Here is a 19915-nt window from a genome sequence, read left to right as displayed (position 1 = left end):
TACTCTCCTCTACAGGTGTGTCTGCAGGAGGATTATGGGCTGGGGTCCACATCGCTGGGCCTAAACAAACCTGAGAAGGGAGGACTGCACAGACAAACCTACTCTTTCAACATGCTGTGTTATGTCAGGTCTGTGGACGGATCAACACAGTTACTTTACTGGGTGGGACTTGTTTAACTACACATCAGAAACTTCTACAACCAAAAAGTCCTCAAATTCTCCATTTGCAACCACCTTTAGTTTCACTCTTATTTTGGACAGTCAAATAACTCACAATGAAAAATTCACAAGACTTTTCCAGTTGTTGTGTTTTTCTCTCATTAACACAGTTAAAATAGTTTCAATCTGCTGTTCATACCATAAATCATCCCTGTAAAGCCTGAACCTTGAAAGAATTATTTCAAACAATTATTTATTGACATTGTCATATATATATATATATATATATATATATATATATATATATATATATATATATATATATATATATATAAATATGTTAGTCCTGTCATTTTATAGAACATGTACACATTAGAATCACACTACAGACAAAGTGCAAAACTGAAATACAACAAAATTTTGGTCAGACCAACAATTAAATGGCTGAAAAAAAAAAAAAAAAACTCGCTAAAGAAACTTGATAACTTTACTGCTCAGATCAACGAGGAAGGTTAGTCCAGTTCTCATCTATTTATTTTGGCTTCCTGTCAAATATTTTATTCGTGTTTTGTCTCTCATACTGTGCTTTGTATGAAGGAAAGTCAAATCATTAAATGAGCTATAAACTTTCATACATTGGATTTTACTAGAATGAACATTTGAAAGCATTTGACTTAAAACGAAACGAGGAAACAAATGTGAATAAAATGCTTTTTGTGTACCGTAGTAAGTAATTATGGATTTGGTTCATTACAAAGGTTTAGTTTTTTTCTGTTAAACTTGGCTGAAATGCATCATTATTGTAATAATTTATACAATTTTCTCTTGTTTTCAGAAAATCTAAGGTTTACCTTTTGTTCTTCGGTCATTGAGTCCTTCTGTTCTTCCATCCACGATTTGTCTTCATTAGGAATCAGGTGCTCACATTTATGTGTGTCCCAAAGAGAAAGAGCGTCTTCTGACGTTGCTGTCATTGATGTACATTACAAACTTTCCACAACACCATCATCAGGCCACATTTAGTCTAAATCATGACATTCTTCTGGTACACTATATGGACAAATATATATCCTACTACAGTAGCACAGTTTAATTCAGTAAACGTCAGAATGACCAACTCTTTCACAAATATTTCTACAGGCACCTGCATAGCTAACTGCTTGAGTTTCACTTGTGGCAATGGAGCAGAAAACACCTGAATTCTAAGAGGCGTGGCTAAATCCTTTTGTCCATATAGCACATCTGGCTCAAATGAGAAGCTTGATGCACACAATTTGATGTTGGTCCAGGGTCAGCATTGCCACTGACCAATTACGTTCCCCTAGCATTCAGTTAGCATTTACTGAGAAGTTAGCTAATCCCATTAAAACCATCACCAGTAAACCAACATGGGTAACCTAAATTTGGCTAACAGCAAACATAGCTGAGGATTGTTAATATCCTTGACTGGCTGCCATTTTGAAACCTTAGGATATCGCTGCCATAGTTGTTTTTGTACCCATATTTGAGAAATGCCTTGTTTGAGCTATAATAAGACTTAAATGAGCGAGTTAGCAAAAAATCCCTCCTTATATTTTTTAATAGAGGTTGAAATCAGCTATATACACTTGGCTTAAATATGTTAATTTCTGAGGTAAAGATTGGCATTTTGAAATGGGGACAGTGGGGAACAGTTTGGACTCAGATAGAAGACCTGCAGTTTATGCACTTTAATTTTTAGCCCCCAGAGTTTTCTGCTTGGTCTGTTCACTAAACATAAAGCTACAGCTAGTAGCTAGCTAGCTAGCCCATCATAGCAACTGTAAAACAAAACTTGATCCCTTACAAAACAATTTTGTGATTGGTATTCTTTGTTTTTTCTGTAGATTCAACACAAATCACAGGTAAGTTACTTTGTTTTTGCACTGAGGTAAGCTAATCTACATGGAAGTTTAGCTAATATTTAGCATGTAACTTGCTTATATGGAAATTTTGGCAGTTTCAAGCAAAATATATCAGAAAATGACAAACATTGTGGATAAATCAGTTGATGTGGAAAAAAAGTGTAAATCTTTTTTTTAATGTGACAACTGTTTTTGTTAAACTTGGTCCAAATGTTCTTTTAATCAGTTTTGTGCTGTAGGTGAAAGGTAAAAAGGATAGCAGAAGGGATTCGTAATTTTTTTTATTATGAAACAATAAAACCTTTTACAGGTTTTAAATATAGGTCTTTAAGAAGGGGGGATAAACTTTAGCAGTTTTGGTTATTCGACTGAAACTTCTGTATTTACTGTGTTTTCCTCAGCTGACATTTCTGAATGTTTTGGCTCTTTAGGAATCACTTCTCGCCTTTCAGTGTGGCTCTTCTCATATATTAAACTTACTCCAAAGCTAAAGTGTCAGTGTATCCCTGGACTGCTGGTGGCTTCTTGTTTAGAGAAACCAGGGCCATCGGGTGGACTGTCTGCTGCATAAGTTGTAATCTAAAAAGTGAGCAGTAGTTTGGGTAAATGCCACCCTGGACTTTAGAGATTGAGATTAGAGTCTCTAAGCAATAAAGACAGACACGGATGCAACTAGGGTTTATTACTTTTAATCAATTCAGCTAGCTACAAAATGTCCACCACTTCACACACTGACAGGATACAGAGAGGGAGTCTTTAGTATTACATGCGTTGAGGACATCAATCTCACAGTTTAACCTATTGTGTCATTCAGGTTTAGGTAATTCATCACCTTACTCTAACTACTTGACATTTTGGCGATTTGGTGTGCATAGCTCTAAAGTACAGAAGCAACAAAAAAACCCATTTGTATGTATTTTTTTGTTTCAGAGTATAGTCGTAATTGTTATTTAATATTGTCATTATTTTACCAATAACAAACCACACGGGGAGAATAAACTTACAGATACAGTTTTCTTATAAAAGTAAGGTCTCTCAGAAATATGCGTCTTTGCTTTACATTGCAAACGTTTATTTTTTTTCAGAGCATCCAAAACCTATGATACAGTACACAACCAGTCCTCAGCTTTCATCATATAATCAACATCTTCATCGCTGAACTGCATAATCATTTAGAAAACAGGTCATTTTTTTGCAATACAACCCAAAGTCCTCAGTTGTTTCAACTTCATCTCACTTTTTTGATCCCTTTTGCATTATTGTACAACGAGATGGTCACAGTCGGTAAATATATCGAGACAGAAAGAGTGGCACTATTGCAAACTTGCAGGAGTATGGAACGATAAACTGTGTCCTAATACCGAGCATGCGTTTTGTCAATTTGCTACTGCCATGTTATCATTTTTTATATATATTTTTTCAGACAGGTTTTATTTATAAGACTAAAATCTACCATTTGTCATGCAGAGAACGCACAATTCACATCACTTGGAATGCAATGTCTAATACAGCTACAGAGAGTCTAGTTGCACATTGTCTAAACAGTAACTCAGTATGATTGCGATGAAGGAAAATGGACCAAGGACTGCCTTTTGATTGTAAGTGCTCTTTGCCGTCCCGCCCAACTGTACCGCCGCTTAGTGACTCATGTTTGCCATCGCTCTTCTCCCGCCGTTTTTGTGACAACACCAAAATAAGGAGCATGACAGTAGCCTATATGTAATGACACAGTTTTACTAAGACGATACTGAGATACCGAAAAGGAAAAGGAAGAAAAACAAACAGCTTGTATAGCATTCCTATTATATACTTGTCATCCAGAGCAGTGTGCTCGTGTGTGTGTGTGTGTATATATATATATATATATATATATATATATATATATATATGATATGTGATATATATATATATATATATTTTGACATAGAGATTAAAAACTTCACAGGTGAGCTAGAGATCCATCAAGTCAGCACTATATACAACCTTTGGAAAGAATGATATACGGAGTATAAGAAATCATCTTTTTACGAGGACAATCATCTTGAAAAAGCTCGACAGACGACACAGAACAACATTTACAATGGGCGGGGGAGGCGATATGTGCATGTGTGCAAACCTAGAAGGTCAATACCATGATGAAAGCATGTCAGCGCCTGTCGATGCGTGGCGCGGGACGTCGCGACGTTCACGCTCCGGACTCCGGGCGTTTAGCCACTGCCCAGCATCTTTGTGGCGCGCTGGTTGGCCTCATCGATCCTGGTCTTGTTGGAGTCGGCCTGTGAGAGAGGAAGATTTTTACAGCAAAAAGTAATGAGAGGGCTTTGTTTGTTCCACAGATCCATATTTTGGTATTTTATCGCTATGTTTAGTACCCGGTTAGATAGATTTAGGCCATAGCTGCAGCTGATGACATGTTCAATGGTTTATATGCTCAAACTGGACAATCAGTTTGACATATGATGTTTGAGCGTTTAACTCGTGCGCAAAGAAGGATTTCAGCATCTCATCTTTTTTATGCAAAATATCCAAAAAGTTACAAAAACTTTTCATTTTACTTTTGGCGTCGTAGAGATGGAGCTTTTTTAAAAGACTCCATTATACATTATACAAAGAGACCATTAAATATAGAAATGCTTAAGAAAATAAAAGGTAAGACAACTTTTCTGTGCTCGTGTCTGCATTTTATCTCTGACCTGATTTTAATGAGAGAAAGTGTCATTCCTTTATATCTTAGTATCAAGAGTTGCACAGTTCTGCGTCAAAGGCATTAAGTTATTTAAGCATTAAGGCTGGACATTATTTTAAAATTTTCTAACTAATCACCAGCATTTCAACATTTGTAAATGTAAATTTATTAGCACGGGCATGTTTACAGCGCTCTCGCACATCCTCACATCGTGGCCAATTGGATGTTCTTACTGTTGTAGTCAGACCAAACCAGAAAACAGGGGGATGTAAGTGAATGTTGGAATATCCATGGAGAATACCTTGCAGCCTATAAAAGACCAAACTTGGCTGAGCTTTCTGAACCTGAGCTGGTGTCGTATACAAACCAGGCTTTCCAAGCTTTTCCTTCGTCCACACTGGTCCAATACTGTTATATTTGCAAGGAGCCAAATCACTAAATAAGCAAAATAACTCAACTTGGCGATTACGTGAACCCGGTGCGTTTGAAGAAAAAGCTGAAAAGCTGTGAAATCTGTATCTCGTCATGTGCGCGTACCTTCTCCATGATCCTGTCGATCTGGCGGTTCTGGGTGTCGATCTCGTTGCCCATGTCCAGGGCCATGTGGCGCAGGTTACCAATGATGCCACCCACCTGTTCCAGGTTCTCATCCATCTCATTTTCCCGGGCATCGTCTGTTACCCTACCATACAAAAGGTCACATTTAACTCTGCAGGAAACCAGTGCAGCACATTTTGCCACTGCAGTCTGCGACGCTGTTGTCCAGATTTCACCTCTGAACCTCCAAAGAGCAGATTCTGACCTCAGGAAGGATCCTGTTTACTGCAGTATTTGTTTATTAATATTACAATGTCACAGTGTTAAATATCCAGATATACAATTCCTAATCTTTCAAATATATAGATACATATTAGATTTAAAAAACTGAATGTGAAATATGATATAATCTAATATCCACACTAAAGTCTAAAGCCTGAAGAATATAGATTTGGATAACTTTACTCCGTGCACAGACTGAATATTGTGTAGTGATTGTGTAAGTCAAAGAAATGATTTACCAGTCAACAAAAACATAATGTTAAAATAATTTCTGTGAAATCTTTACATATCAAGAATTTACATAAAACTGTTTTCCAGACATGAAAGTTGCTTCATTTATGTGTAATTGGACAAAAAGGTCGTTGAAAATGTCGACTAAATGTTCAGCGACTGGATCCATCAACAAACTGGCAAAGTGTGAGGCTTTGGTGCCGAGTTAGACTGATGTCGACTTAAAATAATGCAACAAATACAGGTGCGAGTGAAGAAAACCACTGACTGACAAATGACAGCGCGGTAAATACATCAGGAGGAGCCAAATATCTGGCAACCAACCTTTGGGCAGTATTATAGTTCTCCATCACGTAATCTGATTACATATGAAGACAACAAGACAAGAATCAGATAATAAATGTTTTTTTCTGCTGCTCCTCATCTTTATCTGACTTTTCCTTTCAGTGCATTTACAGATGTTCATGTAGCTCGACCTTCAGTAGACGCTGAACTGGTGACTTGTGTTTTTTCTATTAGTCGATGGTATTTAAGTAGGAATGCCTTCATTTGCTCTTTCACACCTGTTGTAACATTAAGTATCACTAAAGTGCTAAAAGTAGAGCTGATGTCAGTACCTGTCAGTACCTGTGTGGGTACATTTAAATACTGACCAAGGTCGACTGTACGTAAAAAGTGGAATAATCGATTATCCGTGTACATGGTTGTAATGGTTACTGGCAGTGAGCTGAAGGAAAGCTTAGGAAATTATGAAAAATACCAGGATATTTCAAACAGAAACCTTTTTGCTGTGACATTTGGATGGTAGGCTCAGAATCTGGCACAAACACTATGAAAGCATGGAGTCATAGTTCAGGCTGGTGGTGATCTAGTGATGGGATTTTCTTTTGTACACTTGATTATTGATGAAACGTTGCAGCATTGTTGAGTATTATTGCTGATCATGTGTATCCATTCCCTGCCCACAAAGATCAAATCATTACTGCTCTGGAGATCCTGACAGTGTTGTTCATTGTATTCAAATGATCTCCACAGACACCACATCTCAATCTAACAGAGCGCGGGAAATTTGGATCATGGGTCTATAGCAGCAGTATGGATCTAATATGTCAATATGGACCAAAGTCTCAGAGGATTGTTTCCAGCATGTTTTTAGTTCTATGGCATGAAGGATTAAGGCAGTTCTTTTAGGAAAAGTAAGAGTACTAGAACAGTGCACCTAAAAAAGTGGCTGATGAGAGCGGACTGACATCTTTATGCTACATAAAGGCTGGTGTACTTTGCTAGAGTAGTCGGGGTGCCGGTGAGGCCAAAAACAATGCCATGTGCACATTTACCCTCATCTTGCCTCGAAATATTCCAGACAAGATGAATGTGCCCCGTAAAATTGCACATTTGTGATTTCCATCCAACACTCAAGCATTCCTCCTACCTGCGGATGAAGCCTCCGCTGATGGCCATCTGTTCGCGTTCGTCCACCACGCGGGCGGGCTGGCTGGCCACCACCCCGTCCTGGTTATTCCCCCAGGCCTTGCTGGCTCCGCTCTTCATCCTGGCCACCGGCAGTGACGGAGAGAAAGTTACTCAACAGTTTGAAATAAGTGACTCGCCATTTACCTCAACCAGGCTGGCTTCCAATTAGTCAAACCTAACAAAGAGAGCCTTGGATCTGAGGTACTGCAGCAGCACATATATAAATATATTAGCATGTAGCTGACACACAGTGTTAATTGGTTTCATGCAACCAGCACATAAATATATGGTGGGGACTAGACTAAGGTCGAGCAAAGCATAGCAGGCATGGACTGGCTGGTAGATTGGGTTTGGTAGGTACAGGCTCATTCTGTTGTAACACAGTACTTATGTGTGTGATGTTATATTGCAGGTATATAACATACTGTTCAGAATCAGGCAAGCCCTGTACGCTAAGACATTCAGTCCTGTGTCATTTCGTGTCTTAACATAGCATGTTCTAGACATATTCCTTCTCTCTGTCCTAAACCAGCATACTTCTGTGTTATTGCAACAGTGAAGCACACCCCACTCCCACAGTGTGACAGAAAACAGAGAAGAGACAGAGCTTGTGGCAGACACACAACACAGAGTGTACAGGACTGTCACGTTGTTGGGAGGGACGACGATCAATGCGGAGAACAAACTGCGAAACAAGAAGAAGGAGAAAAAAACAAAACAAGAAACTGGAGGGAGTCAGCAGAGAATAACGCCTGGTTTACCTGTTCCTGAACCACCTGCATCACCCACCCCCCACACCTGTATGTCTTTGTATGTCACAGAGTCCTGGTCATGTTAGCCAGTTGAGGCGGTGAGAGAGAGGAGTGGGGTAATGGTTGTGACTCAGCTTATCTCTCAATGAAAGTCACATCTGCTTGCGTCTGTACAGCTGTGCTAACACGAAGCACAATCGCAGCTCGGCCGCTCGGCCTATCAAAGCTCACTCTGTCACATTCAGCATCTGTTTTGGCTCCACACAGCAGGTAGATGGAGTGGAAGGTAACAGTGTCTCTTTAGTTAGAGCTCTAAGGCGCTGTCGATGCCGTCTGTGTAACTATTCACATATCTGAACATGTTCCTGCCCATTCAGCAGCATTCTGCCACTTCTTTGCTTGGATCGCAGTGCCTAAGTTTTTATAACCATGGAGTGCTGTATGGATGTATCCTAGCTGTATCAGGGATGGCAATGGCTCAGCCGCCTCCTACACTGCTCTTATTAATAGAAATGGACTGAGGCAAGGCTTCGCTGAGCGCCCTGTCCCTGCTGACACACACCAATATGATTAACACACACTCTACCCTTGTCTAAGTCCTCTATCTTTCCATCTGTTTTCTTCTTTCTTTCTGCTCATCTTTTTTAATCTCCTCTCCTTCTGTAAAACTTTAATTTGCAATTTACTTTCCTGCTGTCTCAGAAAGGATATACTGCACATTTCTAATCAGATTTTCTCTGATTGAGCAGAGATGATCTGATTAGATGATATGAGTATTGCAGGACTTGTGGTAAGACTGAAGTCATTCTGCCTCATTTATTGAGTGACCTGCAACTCGAGCAATCCCCCACCAGATCATGAGTGGCATTCACACGGCCACAACATGAAGCCTTTAAGAAGGAAATCTGGGGTCTGCTAATTCTGAGAGACAGCCAGCATGCTGAAGGGATCAGGAGATACAGTGAGCAGCAGCGCTGAAAAAAGATCTCACTAAATTATGTCAAATGTATATCTTTCAGCATCCTGCTATGTGTGCAGGCAGTTTGAGTCAATATCCCAGCAGGCTATCCTGCCACTATCTGATATGGCTGACCTACATGTGAGCGAGTTCCCTGCAGGAAAGGGAGCTTAGCAAACATCAGTGTTTAGCTGCCAGTGTGGGATAAAGGCTAAATTAGCACAGCGCTCTGCAGGAGAGGTGGCACTGCAGACTAACTGCAGCAGAACCAGAGCGGACCCACACTGAAACAAGGGTCCTGCACACAGTGCTGTGGCATGATGCACCCATTTTATACATCGACCCTGACTACGTTCCTAAAAATATCTCACTGCGCATGTGTCCTAGCCCACTTTCTAGCTGCAAGCTACACCACAGATCACTCCTGTTTTTCTCATTTGCTCTGAATGTGTCATTCTGTCATTTCTTTCCTATTTCCAACGTGTTCGCTGCCATACTTCGAGCATTTGACAGTTTTGTTATGCAGCATTTCTCTTTTATCTTCCCTTTAGAAGCCATTCTTTGTTCTTTTCCATCTTTTGCCAAGCAGGGACTTCAGTTAACTTTATTTTTCTTTGTATGTCTTTGAATTTGGTCCAACCCATAAAGTTACAAAACGATAGCTCTGCTCACAAATGAAATCCAAACACGCTCCGATGTGAGTTTGGCACAAAACGATTGCTGTTCATCCGGATCACCATCAGTATCATTTTCATTGTAAACATCAACATCATGATCTTAGCATCATCATGTGTAGCATTGCTGTTATGAGTTACATCATCATGCATGCATGAGCATTCAAAGGGTCATGCTCGCCAGTCATTCCATGTTATTGGTGCTCGGTGGCTCTTAGAAGGCAGTGGGGGAGGGGGTGTTCAACGGGAAACAGAAAGGTCTCATTGCCTGCAAACAGGTGAGGATCTACTGGATGTCAGAGCAGTGTGGTGGTGGTAGAGATCATGCAGATGAGGAGAAGTGTCAACCAGTCCTGGACCAGGCTGGCCAAAGGCATTTTGGGACCAAGATCGCTAAATTTCCATCTGGAGTCAACACATTAGGATGATCTAAGTGCCAAGATGCTTCTGGAGCCCCAGCCCTGCTCTTTGGTTAAATCTAAGTACTTTTTATAATTGGGAAGGTCAGCAGCTGCATTGGTATCATTGTAGAAGTCCCATCTTCCCACCACCATGCGTCAATAATGAGAAAAAACCCTCTTCAGAAGGAATCGATACGACTGCTACAAGTGGGACTTCTACAGTGGCTACACCTGCATGTAGACGACTCCCATTGCTGTTTGGAGAAGTGGAAGCTTAGAGAATATGGCACTTGGTGGAAGAGAGGCACTTATTGATGAAGCATGGCCTTGGCTGGGTGGGGGAGAGCTGATAGTACGTGGAGGACTGGACGTTTAGAGCTCGGCTTTATGGAATTTGGGTCTCACCAGTAGATTTGTATAAGCCTGATTTGACCGTACAAGGTATGTAAAAATCTGGGTAGTGAATTTGGATGGTTACCTTCGCAATTTTAACTTTGGAAGAATTTTAGCAGCTTTTCGAGGTCAATTGTTCGGTGATGGTTCAGACTGTTGGACTATGAGATGCTCCCAGTTGGGGAGCTATAAATTCTGGGACACTATGTTTGCTATGCCCAAAGAAGGTGATTGTGTTCCTCTGGACGTTTTCAGTGGGAGAAACGTTTCATCCTCACCAGGTGACTTCTTCAGTCTCGGCTGACTGCAGGTTTCCAACCTTATAAACAGTACATTTACACAATGACTGAAACCAGCACCACTGAATGAAGAATGGGCTGTGAGGTCAGTTTATGGTCATTAATATGCCAATTCACTGATCAATGATCAGCTGACACTGAAGAAGTCACCTGGATGAGTGACGAAACGTTTCTCCCACTGAAAACGTCCAGATGAACACAATCACCTTCTTGGGATTTCCTTACCTGGACGACTGAGCATGCATCAAGTATGTTTGCTATGCTAAGTCTGCTTTGGTTAGATGCCAATCCAGTGGACAAGCACCACAAGAACCCAAGGCTGCTGCATGTGCCCACAATCATCTGCAGAATGCAAAAAATTATCAGATTTTTTATTGATTTTTATTTTTTCTAAAGTCGAACTGAAATTACAGATCACTATTGTTAAAAAACAAAACAAGAAAACTTCAAAAATAACCAAAAATGTATATAAATGGCGTTTGTAACTGTTTTAGGACTGATTTAAATGAAGGTTTGGCGCTCTCCACGCTTGTTCCTTACGAGCTGCTGTTGTGTATGCTACTCTGTATAATAGTACACTACTCTAATATACAACTTCATACACTACTCTGTATACCCTGTACACTACTTTGAATGTACTTTATATTTACTCTGTATTTCATGCATATACTACACTGCACATGTACTAACTTTATAAGGTACTTAGACTCCATAATTTGCTAAACCTTCAGCACTTTCTGCAGGACATCATATGTAGTGTATGTTTTAATAGTCTAGTCATTTGTTACCTTATTTGACAATAAGACGGCTAATGCTAGCAAGACCAGGGTGTGGGAGATGCTACTGAATCAGCAAATATTGATAAATATTTAAATAAAAGAAGATAAGATCAGGTGGAAGTAAAAGAAAAAGTGCTAACTAACCAACATGACTGGGCCTAACGAGGGTCACGTACTGTTACAGGAAATCACGTTATTGTTTTAGATGTTTGGGTTTTTAAAAAAATCATCATATTGCAACTGGAAATGTTTAATTTCAGTTCGACTTTAAGTGGACGGCCTGAATAGGGACGTTTTTAAAGTTAATCGTTCCACATTGTGGGCCAGGCTCAGTGTTTATTTGGAGCTGGAGTAGAGCAGACTATTGGCTGATGGCCATTGTGATGCCACTTCTACCTCGGTTTTATTTTTCTTAGATACTTGTTCTTAATTTTAAATGGCAGGCAGGCAGGCAGGCAAGCAGCACCTACTTGTTACATGGACAGGAGCAAAGACCACAGAATTTCCCTAGATCGTTCAAATTCTTTTCTGCATCCTTCATGTCCTTATTGATTTGGTCCATTCCCTCCTCGATGCGCTCCAGTTGCTCTGATTAAACACAAGTCATTTATCCCCCACAGAACGAAGCAGAAGGAGAAGAGAGAGAGAAGAGGAGAGAAAGAAAGAGATAAAGAGAGGACAAAGGAGAGAAGACAACAACTTCAGACACTATGACGAAAGAAAGTAAAACAAAAACTTAAAAAGAAAAAAAGGAAAAACTGGACGCCACCACATATGTAAAGGACCTTTGGGGCACATTATCAGTACCTACTTGTTACATGGACATATGAAAAGCCCACAGCATTTCCCTAAATCTTTTAAATTTTTCTCGGCTTCCTTCATGTCTTGGTTGATATGGTTCATGCCATCTTCGACACGATCGAGTTGCTCTGGTCAGGACAAAGGGATGACAGTAGTGGAATGAATTTCATTGACTGATTGACAGAAATATGAGTCATGATGTGCAGCAAGTGAGGCGTTTGTACTCTGGTGTGTATCTGAGTGTAGAGTGCATCACTTTGAAAGGCTAAAATACAGAAAAATGGTCCACGTGAGTCCCCAACAATCCAATAATGAAAGTAAATATTATCTCTTTATTTTCTTGGTTAATTTGATTGAAACTGTAAATGTTTCAGCAGAGATTTCTGGGGGAAATCGGCGTACAAATCAATAGATCAATCTCAATCTCAAATCTGATCCAGCAGACTGTCAGCTCAGGATAAAGACAATAAAAAGGGGATAAGAGCAAACAGCTGCTCTGGGTCTGCATGAAAACCATACTTCCCATACAAAACCCAGGTTTTAGTACCAGTTTATACCCGGCTGGCACATTTTCTCAGTTTTAGAGAGAGCCAGCATAAATGCTCCCATCACTTCCAGTATCAGTCGCAGACGGCCAGAACATGAAGGATTAGTGGGAGAAATCCTGGTAATACTTTATAATAAGGGCTTAATTCCCTCGTAATTAACTGGAATTTCAATGTTTATTATTTGAAATTAAATGCAATTATATCCCACTCTGTGGGAACGATACTTTGGCTGTACTTTGAGTAAATTCATCTTTTTAGCCTTTTAGCATCTTTGTTTCATCTTTATTTATTCATTCTGTTGCTGTGCCTGATGTTTGTTCTGTTATTCTTGTCTTGTTATTTTACCAACAGACGTGTGCTAAGGACTGTTCTCCGTTACCAAACTACAAAACAGTAAATACAACCAAAATCTGGAGGCCAATGTGACCCTATAACGATGAAGCCAAGTCTAACTTTCTTTTTCACAATCACTGTTCAAACATAACTTAAAAATGTTCCTTTCCTTTAAAATAGTTAAGGGTAAACCACTCCATGATACGGTCCACATCCCAAACTTACAAACTACTTTTTTTACCCACCCAAATCATCAGGACATCACACAGAGCTAAAATTACTGATGTAGTATTTAACTTTACTTTTGTCTCCTTTCCTGTAAAAAACCTTAAATTATGAGCAACGTAAAAGTTACTTTCTCCATACTTAAATTTACTTAGTGTTATTATTTCTTTGTTTTCTGCAGAAATCTGATGTATTACCCCGGATGTATCCTAGCATACCTACCTTTGAGTATTATAGGTAATTGTAACTAAATTGTCATTTCAAATAAAATACATTGAAATCCCATTTATTTAGTGACAGTCACAGGCTGTATTATAAAATTCTACTGAGATATTTCCATAGGAAAATGGGAGGACGGTCGATTATAGCTGAAGACCTTTTGCTGAAAAAAACAAGGATTTTCTCTTTCTTTGGTTGTAAGCTGCAGGGAAGCTGCTCAGTTTTCCTTTCTCTAATTTAACATGTAAAAATTGGAAGAATTTAAACGTTTTACAGCTACTGGATTATTTGCATATTAGTGACAGCTGCAGCATGTGGCCCTTATGAGCTGCAGATGAAGTTGTGAGCTGAGCAGCACACCTTTTGCTGCCGTTACAGCGGGGCTATTTAACTGAAAACTGTTTGTGTGGCTTTAACAATGATTCAGTGTAACTGAAAGGACTTTAAATCTGACTGCTGTGTGGTCAGTGAGCATCGGGGCCGTTGTCATGCTGGTTTGGTGGACGGGCCGATGGGTGAGTGAAGGGTGAGGCACGGTTAAATATGGAGTGGACTGAGAAACTACTTTACTGATTTTTTTCCCCAAATTTGTAAAATCCCTGGTTTACATTCAGTTATGGTAATAAAGGACATCATATTGTGTTAGTGGTATTACAGAGAAGTGGGTAATGACACTGAGTGTGTGGTAATCATTAAAGAATGATACGAAATAAAGATCAGCGATGGCTTCAAGTTCAAATTGAAATGATTTTCATCAGAGGTGAAGCTCATCAGCCTGTAAATGTTGACTACAGCATCAAGTGCTGCAGAGGTGCAAAAAAACAATCATCTGGGGTCATAGGTCAGCTCGGGCTCCTGTGTCCCGTCAGCTGTTGCAAACGATCTTGCAGTACTCGGGGCAGCAAGGCTAAATGGAGAGTTGGAGGAGGGATGGAGCTTTCCTCTCCCCGAGTGATGCTGGTGCAGTTGGGCCTCTTACTGGGCTGCTCTGGTTTACAAGCTTTCCCAGAAATAGAAAACTGAGATCTCTCGACTTGCCAAGAGTCTAAATATCTTGCTACCACCTTCACTTCACATTAGAAATGATAAGGTTACTGTGAGCCGACGTTCTCATTTATTGCATCTAATCAGGGATTGTACAAATCCGTACGTGGGCTGATAGATCGAATGTTTTGTCAATACCAGCTAAATCGATCGTTTGGACTGTTGGAGGGCTGGAAAGGCCAGGTTAGCTGTCCTCAGACCTGTTTGCCTTTATTGTGATATAAAGCAGCATAATAAGTCATATAAGTATATATTTTTAAATGTATTTATTTCTTTTAAACAGATCTGAGAACAGCCTGGAGGTTACACTGCCAGCAGCACCCACAGGGACAAAGTCATCGCCCGGTTCCTTGACAATGAGTTGTTGAGCTGTAAGGTTTTATTCCTGCGGTTGCTGGCATTAAATCTTCCTAACAGGATCTGTTTCACTTTTGGCACTCATGACAATTCCTTTGACCGTCGTCCTCAGCTCAGAAAAACAGTAAAACGCTGCCGGCAAAGTCAAAGCAGTTAGGCAAAGTACAAAGAAAAACAAATGTTAAAAGAAGCTGAAAGAAAGAAGGAAACCATGTTGAACCTTCACCAGTCAAAGAAAACATGCAACAAATCAAACAACTCAAAATGACTCCTTTAAGGAAAAAATGAATTAGTTTGGAAATGCTCAAATAAAAGCAAGCAACTGCATATGAAACACGTCGTTTAATTCTAATACTAATGTCACACCAACATGTCGACAAGGTGGAGGCTAAATTGTAGCGCTGCTAGTATTTGAATGTAGTCATTTTATCACTATGCCGATTCTGGTTGTGACACTGCACCATCGCCCCTCATGCAGACTTACCTCCCTGCTCGTCCAGCATAACCAAAGTCCGGATGCCGGCATCTTTGCTCTATTCCCCGGAGACAGCGAGGTGGAAAAGGAAGAGAATCACATGAAACAGTGGTGAGTGATGAGGCTACAGGAGCTCAGGGAAGCAGTGAAGCTGCTTTTCGTGCACACTGAGAAACTCTGCTCGGCTCCTTTCTTTGCATTCTTTGAAATTAAATTCTGCTAACATGGTTAAACATGTTAGCAGAGCTCAATTAAACCTGCAGCTAGACGAGCTCTCTGCTCGCCTTCGCCAAATTACTTTTTTACTACAGCAGGAGAGCGACACGCACACTTTTGAAGGTACGTTTTTGCAATTAATTCTCTGCAAATTTAAACTAAAACATCTACCACCAGCAGGCCACCTTTATCCAGCTGTGTTTTGTGCTTTTCTTTTATATTTTTATACGACTTTTTAGTCCTACAAACATTTTTTAAGAGACTTCACCTTTACCTGGTCACCACTTTCAACAAGAGTGAATTCCTCATTAAAGGTTACAAATCTGTATTACATGAAAATATGAACCATTCCTCATTTAACTTTACATGTGTTAAGCACCATACATGCATGTTTTGAGATAGTTCCTTCACAGGTAGTTTAAGGACCTTATTTGTGGCACCTGAAACACCTGAAACACCTGAAACACCTGCCCAGTCTTCAGCTAGTTGGGGCAATAATAGCTTGAGCACATGGTGTAATGTCTAATGTGATTTAGAAGTCTAAGGGTGTAATTTACTAAACGGGGCAAAGGATAATCGCTGACAGATGTAGTTAGTTTTCATATCAGCAACTCAAAAAAGGACCTGCTGTTTTCTGCCACTTTATATATCGGTGCGATTAGCTTTGAATTGTCTGTTGGGAGCGTTAATCAATTGCACACTTGATTTAAATATTCTCTGTATTTTTGCATCTTGAGAAAGGGTGAGTGGCTAAAATCTCTGAGTTATCACCTCTTACATGCACTTTTGTCACTGCGCTCTCTTTCTAAATACACATGGTACCTTTTTGTATTAAAAAATCAGCTCGTGCTGGCACAGTGTATTTAAACCTAGATCTACTTAGAATCAAAGCAGAGAGAGAGAATAACACATCTGCTGCTGTGTTTTCTGTAAAGCAACAGAACAAATGCACCTTGAGCTCGATCACTGGGATCATTGGTTCATCTTCTTGTTTTCTTGAACAAACAAATTAAATATTTTCCTTCCTATTATCTCTGTGCTGGATGATGATGATCAGAAGAAGCAAAGTCATCTGTTTGTTAAACATGGAATCAATCTGAAGGAGATTAATGATGCTAGCACTGACAGCAGACGAGCGTTCTTCTTAATAATGTGACTTTTCTGCTCCTGACTGGAACAGCTGAGCCTGCAACAGCATTCAATAGTAATGCTTCTCGTCACCGATGGGCTGGGCTGGAAAAGAGTCTGAGAAGACTCAGGACAGCAGCGTTAGCTAACATACAACTGTGTGCTTCTTAAAAATGCAGCACTAAGATTTGGCAGCTGGCTCAGCCTGATCGGCATAAACACGATTATGGTGTGTCGCTGTGTACGCACACGTGCTCGTCTGTGCGCACCGTGACAAACCAGCCACCCCTGCCTCCTCAGCAGTTTGGGAAGAGAGCCATACGGATGCTTGAGAGGCGAGAGGCGAGCAATAAGGAAGCTGGCGCCTAAATTATTCTGTAACTCAGTAAGCCTCTGCATGAGAAATCCCAAAGTATCTGAAATGTGTCTCTGGGGAAACCCAACAATAATCAACCGTAATCCCATACAGGACTGAGGATGGTGCAGCTTTCTTCCTCTAACCTGGTGGTGCAGGTGAGCTGCTGTATTGTCCTACACCTCCACTGATGTTCCATATTTGATCTAATAATGCCGGCTTTTTCAAATGGCCTCACAGAACGGCGCAAGCTACACTAAGAGCACGCTGTTAAAGCTGCGGGTACCACTGTGGATATTTTTGTGGACTCGAGTGAAAGTCACCCTCATTTTTAGAAACAACTGATTTTATGTTTTTCAGACTGAAAGATCTTCTTACTGTCATCCTGGACATTCATCTTCAGGAGAACAGGAAGCTCTGAAAGGAGTTTGTGGGGAAAACTGATAAACACAGGGTCGCGAGTGACATCATGAGAGCCACTGAATGTTATCTATGAAGGGAATTCATGTCAGCTGTTTGTGCTGCATCCTCCCAGCCCTCCATCTCTCTGATCATGTGCATGAAGAAGGTGTAACTCTGTTCAGCCCTCCTTCAGTCCCTCCCTGCCTGCAGTACATTTGTAGGGTGGAGCTGATGGTGAGATATGTCGACTGATGATCAATACGACCTTGAGAGCTGCAGCGGGTAGCTTGTTAGCCACTCACCCCCCCACATGCCCTCACTTCTTCTCTCTCCATGCCTCACCCGCCCTCCTTTCTTCCATCTGCATCTGCTTGTTGCAGTCTCATTGCATTGCAGTATTATCATCACTGATGTCAATGATCTTCATGTTATGTGCTATTCACGCCATTACTCAGTTGACTCATGGTCTGCCAAAGCTGTGCACACGCTCGACAACTGTTGGGCAAAGTATGAATGTGACTTGGACGTGCTTACATGTACGTGTGCCTTTGTCTTGGACAGTTTATTGGATTTATTTAAAAACATGCTGCATTTTTCTGTACACAGCAAACGTGACAAGTTTCTAGTCTAAATGACTAAGAAGTAATTGTTTCACTTACTCTTCTTACAGCTTTAAAACAAACAAAAACAAAAAAACATGTTCATTATTTTCATATGACGATTGTTCCTGTGGATACAGTTCAAATTAACTATGTAAAAATCCCACCAAGCCTAATTGACAGTCTCTCTTTTATACACAGTTTCTGGTCCTGCCATTTGGCAGCCGTCTTGGTAACCCTTCTGTTGATCACCAGTACAATCTGAGGAGGTTTCTGTTTTCCCCTCATAAAAAGGTTTAAGAAGCTTCTTCCTCCCCAAACAGTTACATTTCTGCAAAGTTACAGAGCAGTTACAGTTACAGCGCTGCTTCTTTCCAGAGCACTGACCAGATCAGAGCCTCACAGAGGACTGAACAAACGCCGTGTCTAACTTGTGTTATGGATCCACCAGTCCAAGGAACAAACAGTAAACTCTGTCTTTACGAGTAGATATTCTTGCCCCAACGCAATTGAAACTGTTACAAACCTCTTCTGGCTCATATGTTTCAGAGTCTGTCTTTTGATTGGCTGTTTGGGGCCAAACCAACCACCAATGGTTCAGAATAGATCTGATAGACAGAGTGCCATGTTTCCCTCTTATGTAAAGTTTGATTGTGTCCCATCTCAGAGTGTCCTTCCAGGCAGCGCTGATGAACGTGAACACTTGCTGAGTGTATTACTGAACGTTGAGTTTGGATTGAACAGTTTCAGGTATCTGAGTCTCGGTCCACAAGTCTGAGGTATTCTAACAGGTTTAGAGATCCTCAAACATGTATTCAGACAACAACGAGCTTCCTACTGTCCTCGCTCTTCTACTGCGTATTCATCTCTGCTCCTCTGAGAGTGTAGTGTTGGTACAGTGACATGTTTGCATGGGTAGGACGGCGTTCTTCTTTAGAATATGAGAATAATAATGATATTGTGTAATCCTGGTGCCGCTGGTGTCGTCAGGTCTAAAAACATTATTTAGGTTTGTAAAATGTAAAGGATCTCTGACAGAGAGGTGCAGTTATTAGAAAAAGACGTTTATTCTATGAGTTTGTGTGTTTGCACTTTGCATTGCGTACACTCGTCCCTTCCCAGATTACTCAAAATGAAATTTTTAATAAGAGTAACAAATTTGCAACACAGGAGCAAAATGACATCGTAGTTGTAATATTCACATGACTAACCCTGTAGTCTCCTCCTCCCTGATTATATCCGAGTGTCGGCACAGCAAATGATCTGTGCTGCAAAACGGCAGCTCGTCCTGCACACGTAAGACCTTGAGACGTGATTCAGTATCATTAATTTTCGTTTGTTGTTGAAAATATATATTTTTTAAATATTATTGTTGGCTATAAATCAAACTCATACACCAACAAACAGCCAACATTTAGAGGGCTTTTCTTACCTCTTCGACCAGCTGCAGCATACGGCGAGTGCTCTCCAGTGACTGTGGAGAAATAAAAGAAGCAATTCAAATTCAAGAAGCTTGAAACGTTTTGGTTTTCATGTTATGTGCAGTTTTTCATGTGATGGCAAATAACCTGAGCATCACACCAGACATGCAGACCATGAAGCCAAGCTTACCTGCAGTACTGGCAGGTCAGCTGCTCACAGTGCCATCACACATCAGCCTTTTTCCCATCCTATTTTCCATTAATGCAAAAATCTAATAAGGCTGC

At 40.5% G+C, this 19915-nt stretch overlaps 1 protein-coding gene and 1 long non-coding RNA gene across 4 annotated transcripts in view; one reads left to right on the top strand and one right to left on the bottom strand.

Moving 5' to 3' along the window:
* Positions 1-62: 62 nt before the first annotated feature.
* Positions 63-15023, top strand: LOC120433321. Its single transcript, XR_005608493.1, has 4 exons — positions 63-128; positions 995-1076; positions 2025-2042; positions 14961-15023. It is a non-coding gene; the product is annotated as an uncharacterized LOC120433321 (long non-coding RNA).
* The window catches only part of snap25a (synaptosome associated protein 25a), a 36128-nt gene continuing 18928 nt past the window's right edge, over positions 2716-19915 (bottom strand). For 2 of the 3 annotated variants that reach the window (XM_031741844.2, XM_039599421.1), the window contains exons 3-8: positions 19642-19683; positions 15519-15567; positions 11978-12095; positions 7211-7330; positions 5266-5410; positions 2716-4318 (exon numbers count right to left, since the gene is read on the bottom strand). In XM_031741844.2, the coding sequence (XP_031597704.1) occupies positions 4250-4318; positions 5266-5410; positions 7211-7330; positions 11978-12095; positions 15519-15567; positions 19642-19683 (543 nt within the window). In that variant the 3' untranslated portion in view covers positions 2716-4249. Of the gene's footprint in view, positions 4319-5265; positions 5411-7210; positions 7331-11977; positions 12096-12318; positions 12437-15518; positions 15568-19641; positions 19684-19915 lie in introns of all 3 variants that reach the window. The other variant, XM_039599422.1, reaches the window with a different exon arrangement.

The sequence above is a fragment of the Oreochromis aureus genome, linkage group 15 (genome assembly GCF_013358895.1).
Source record: "Oreochromis aureus strain Israel breed Guangdong linkage group 15, ZZ_aureus, whole genome shotgun sequence".
NCBI classification, from domain to species: Eukaryota; Metazoa; Chordata; class Actinopteri; order Cichliformes; family Cichlidae; genus Oreochromis; species Oreochromis aureus.
This window is presented reverse-complemented; position numbering and strand designations above follow the sequence as displayed.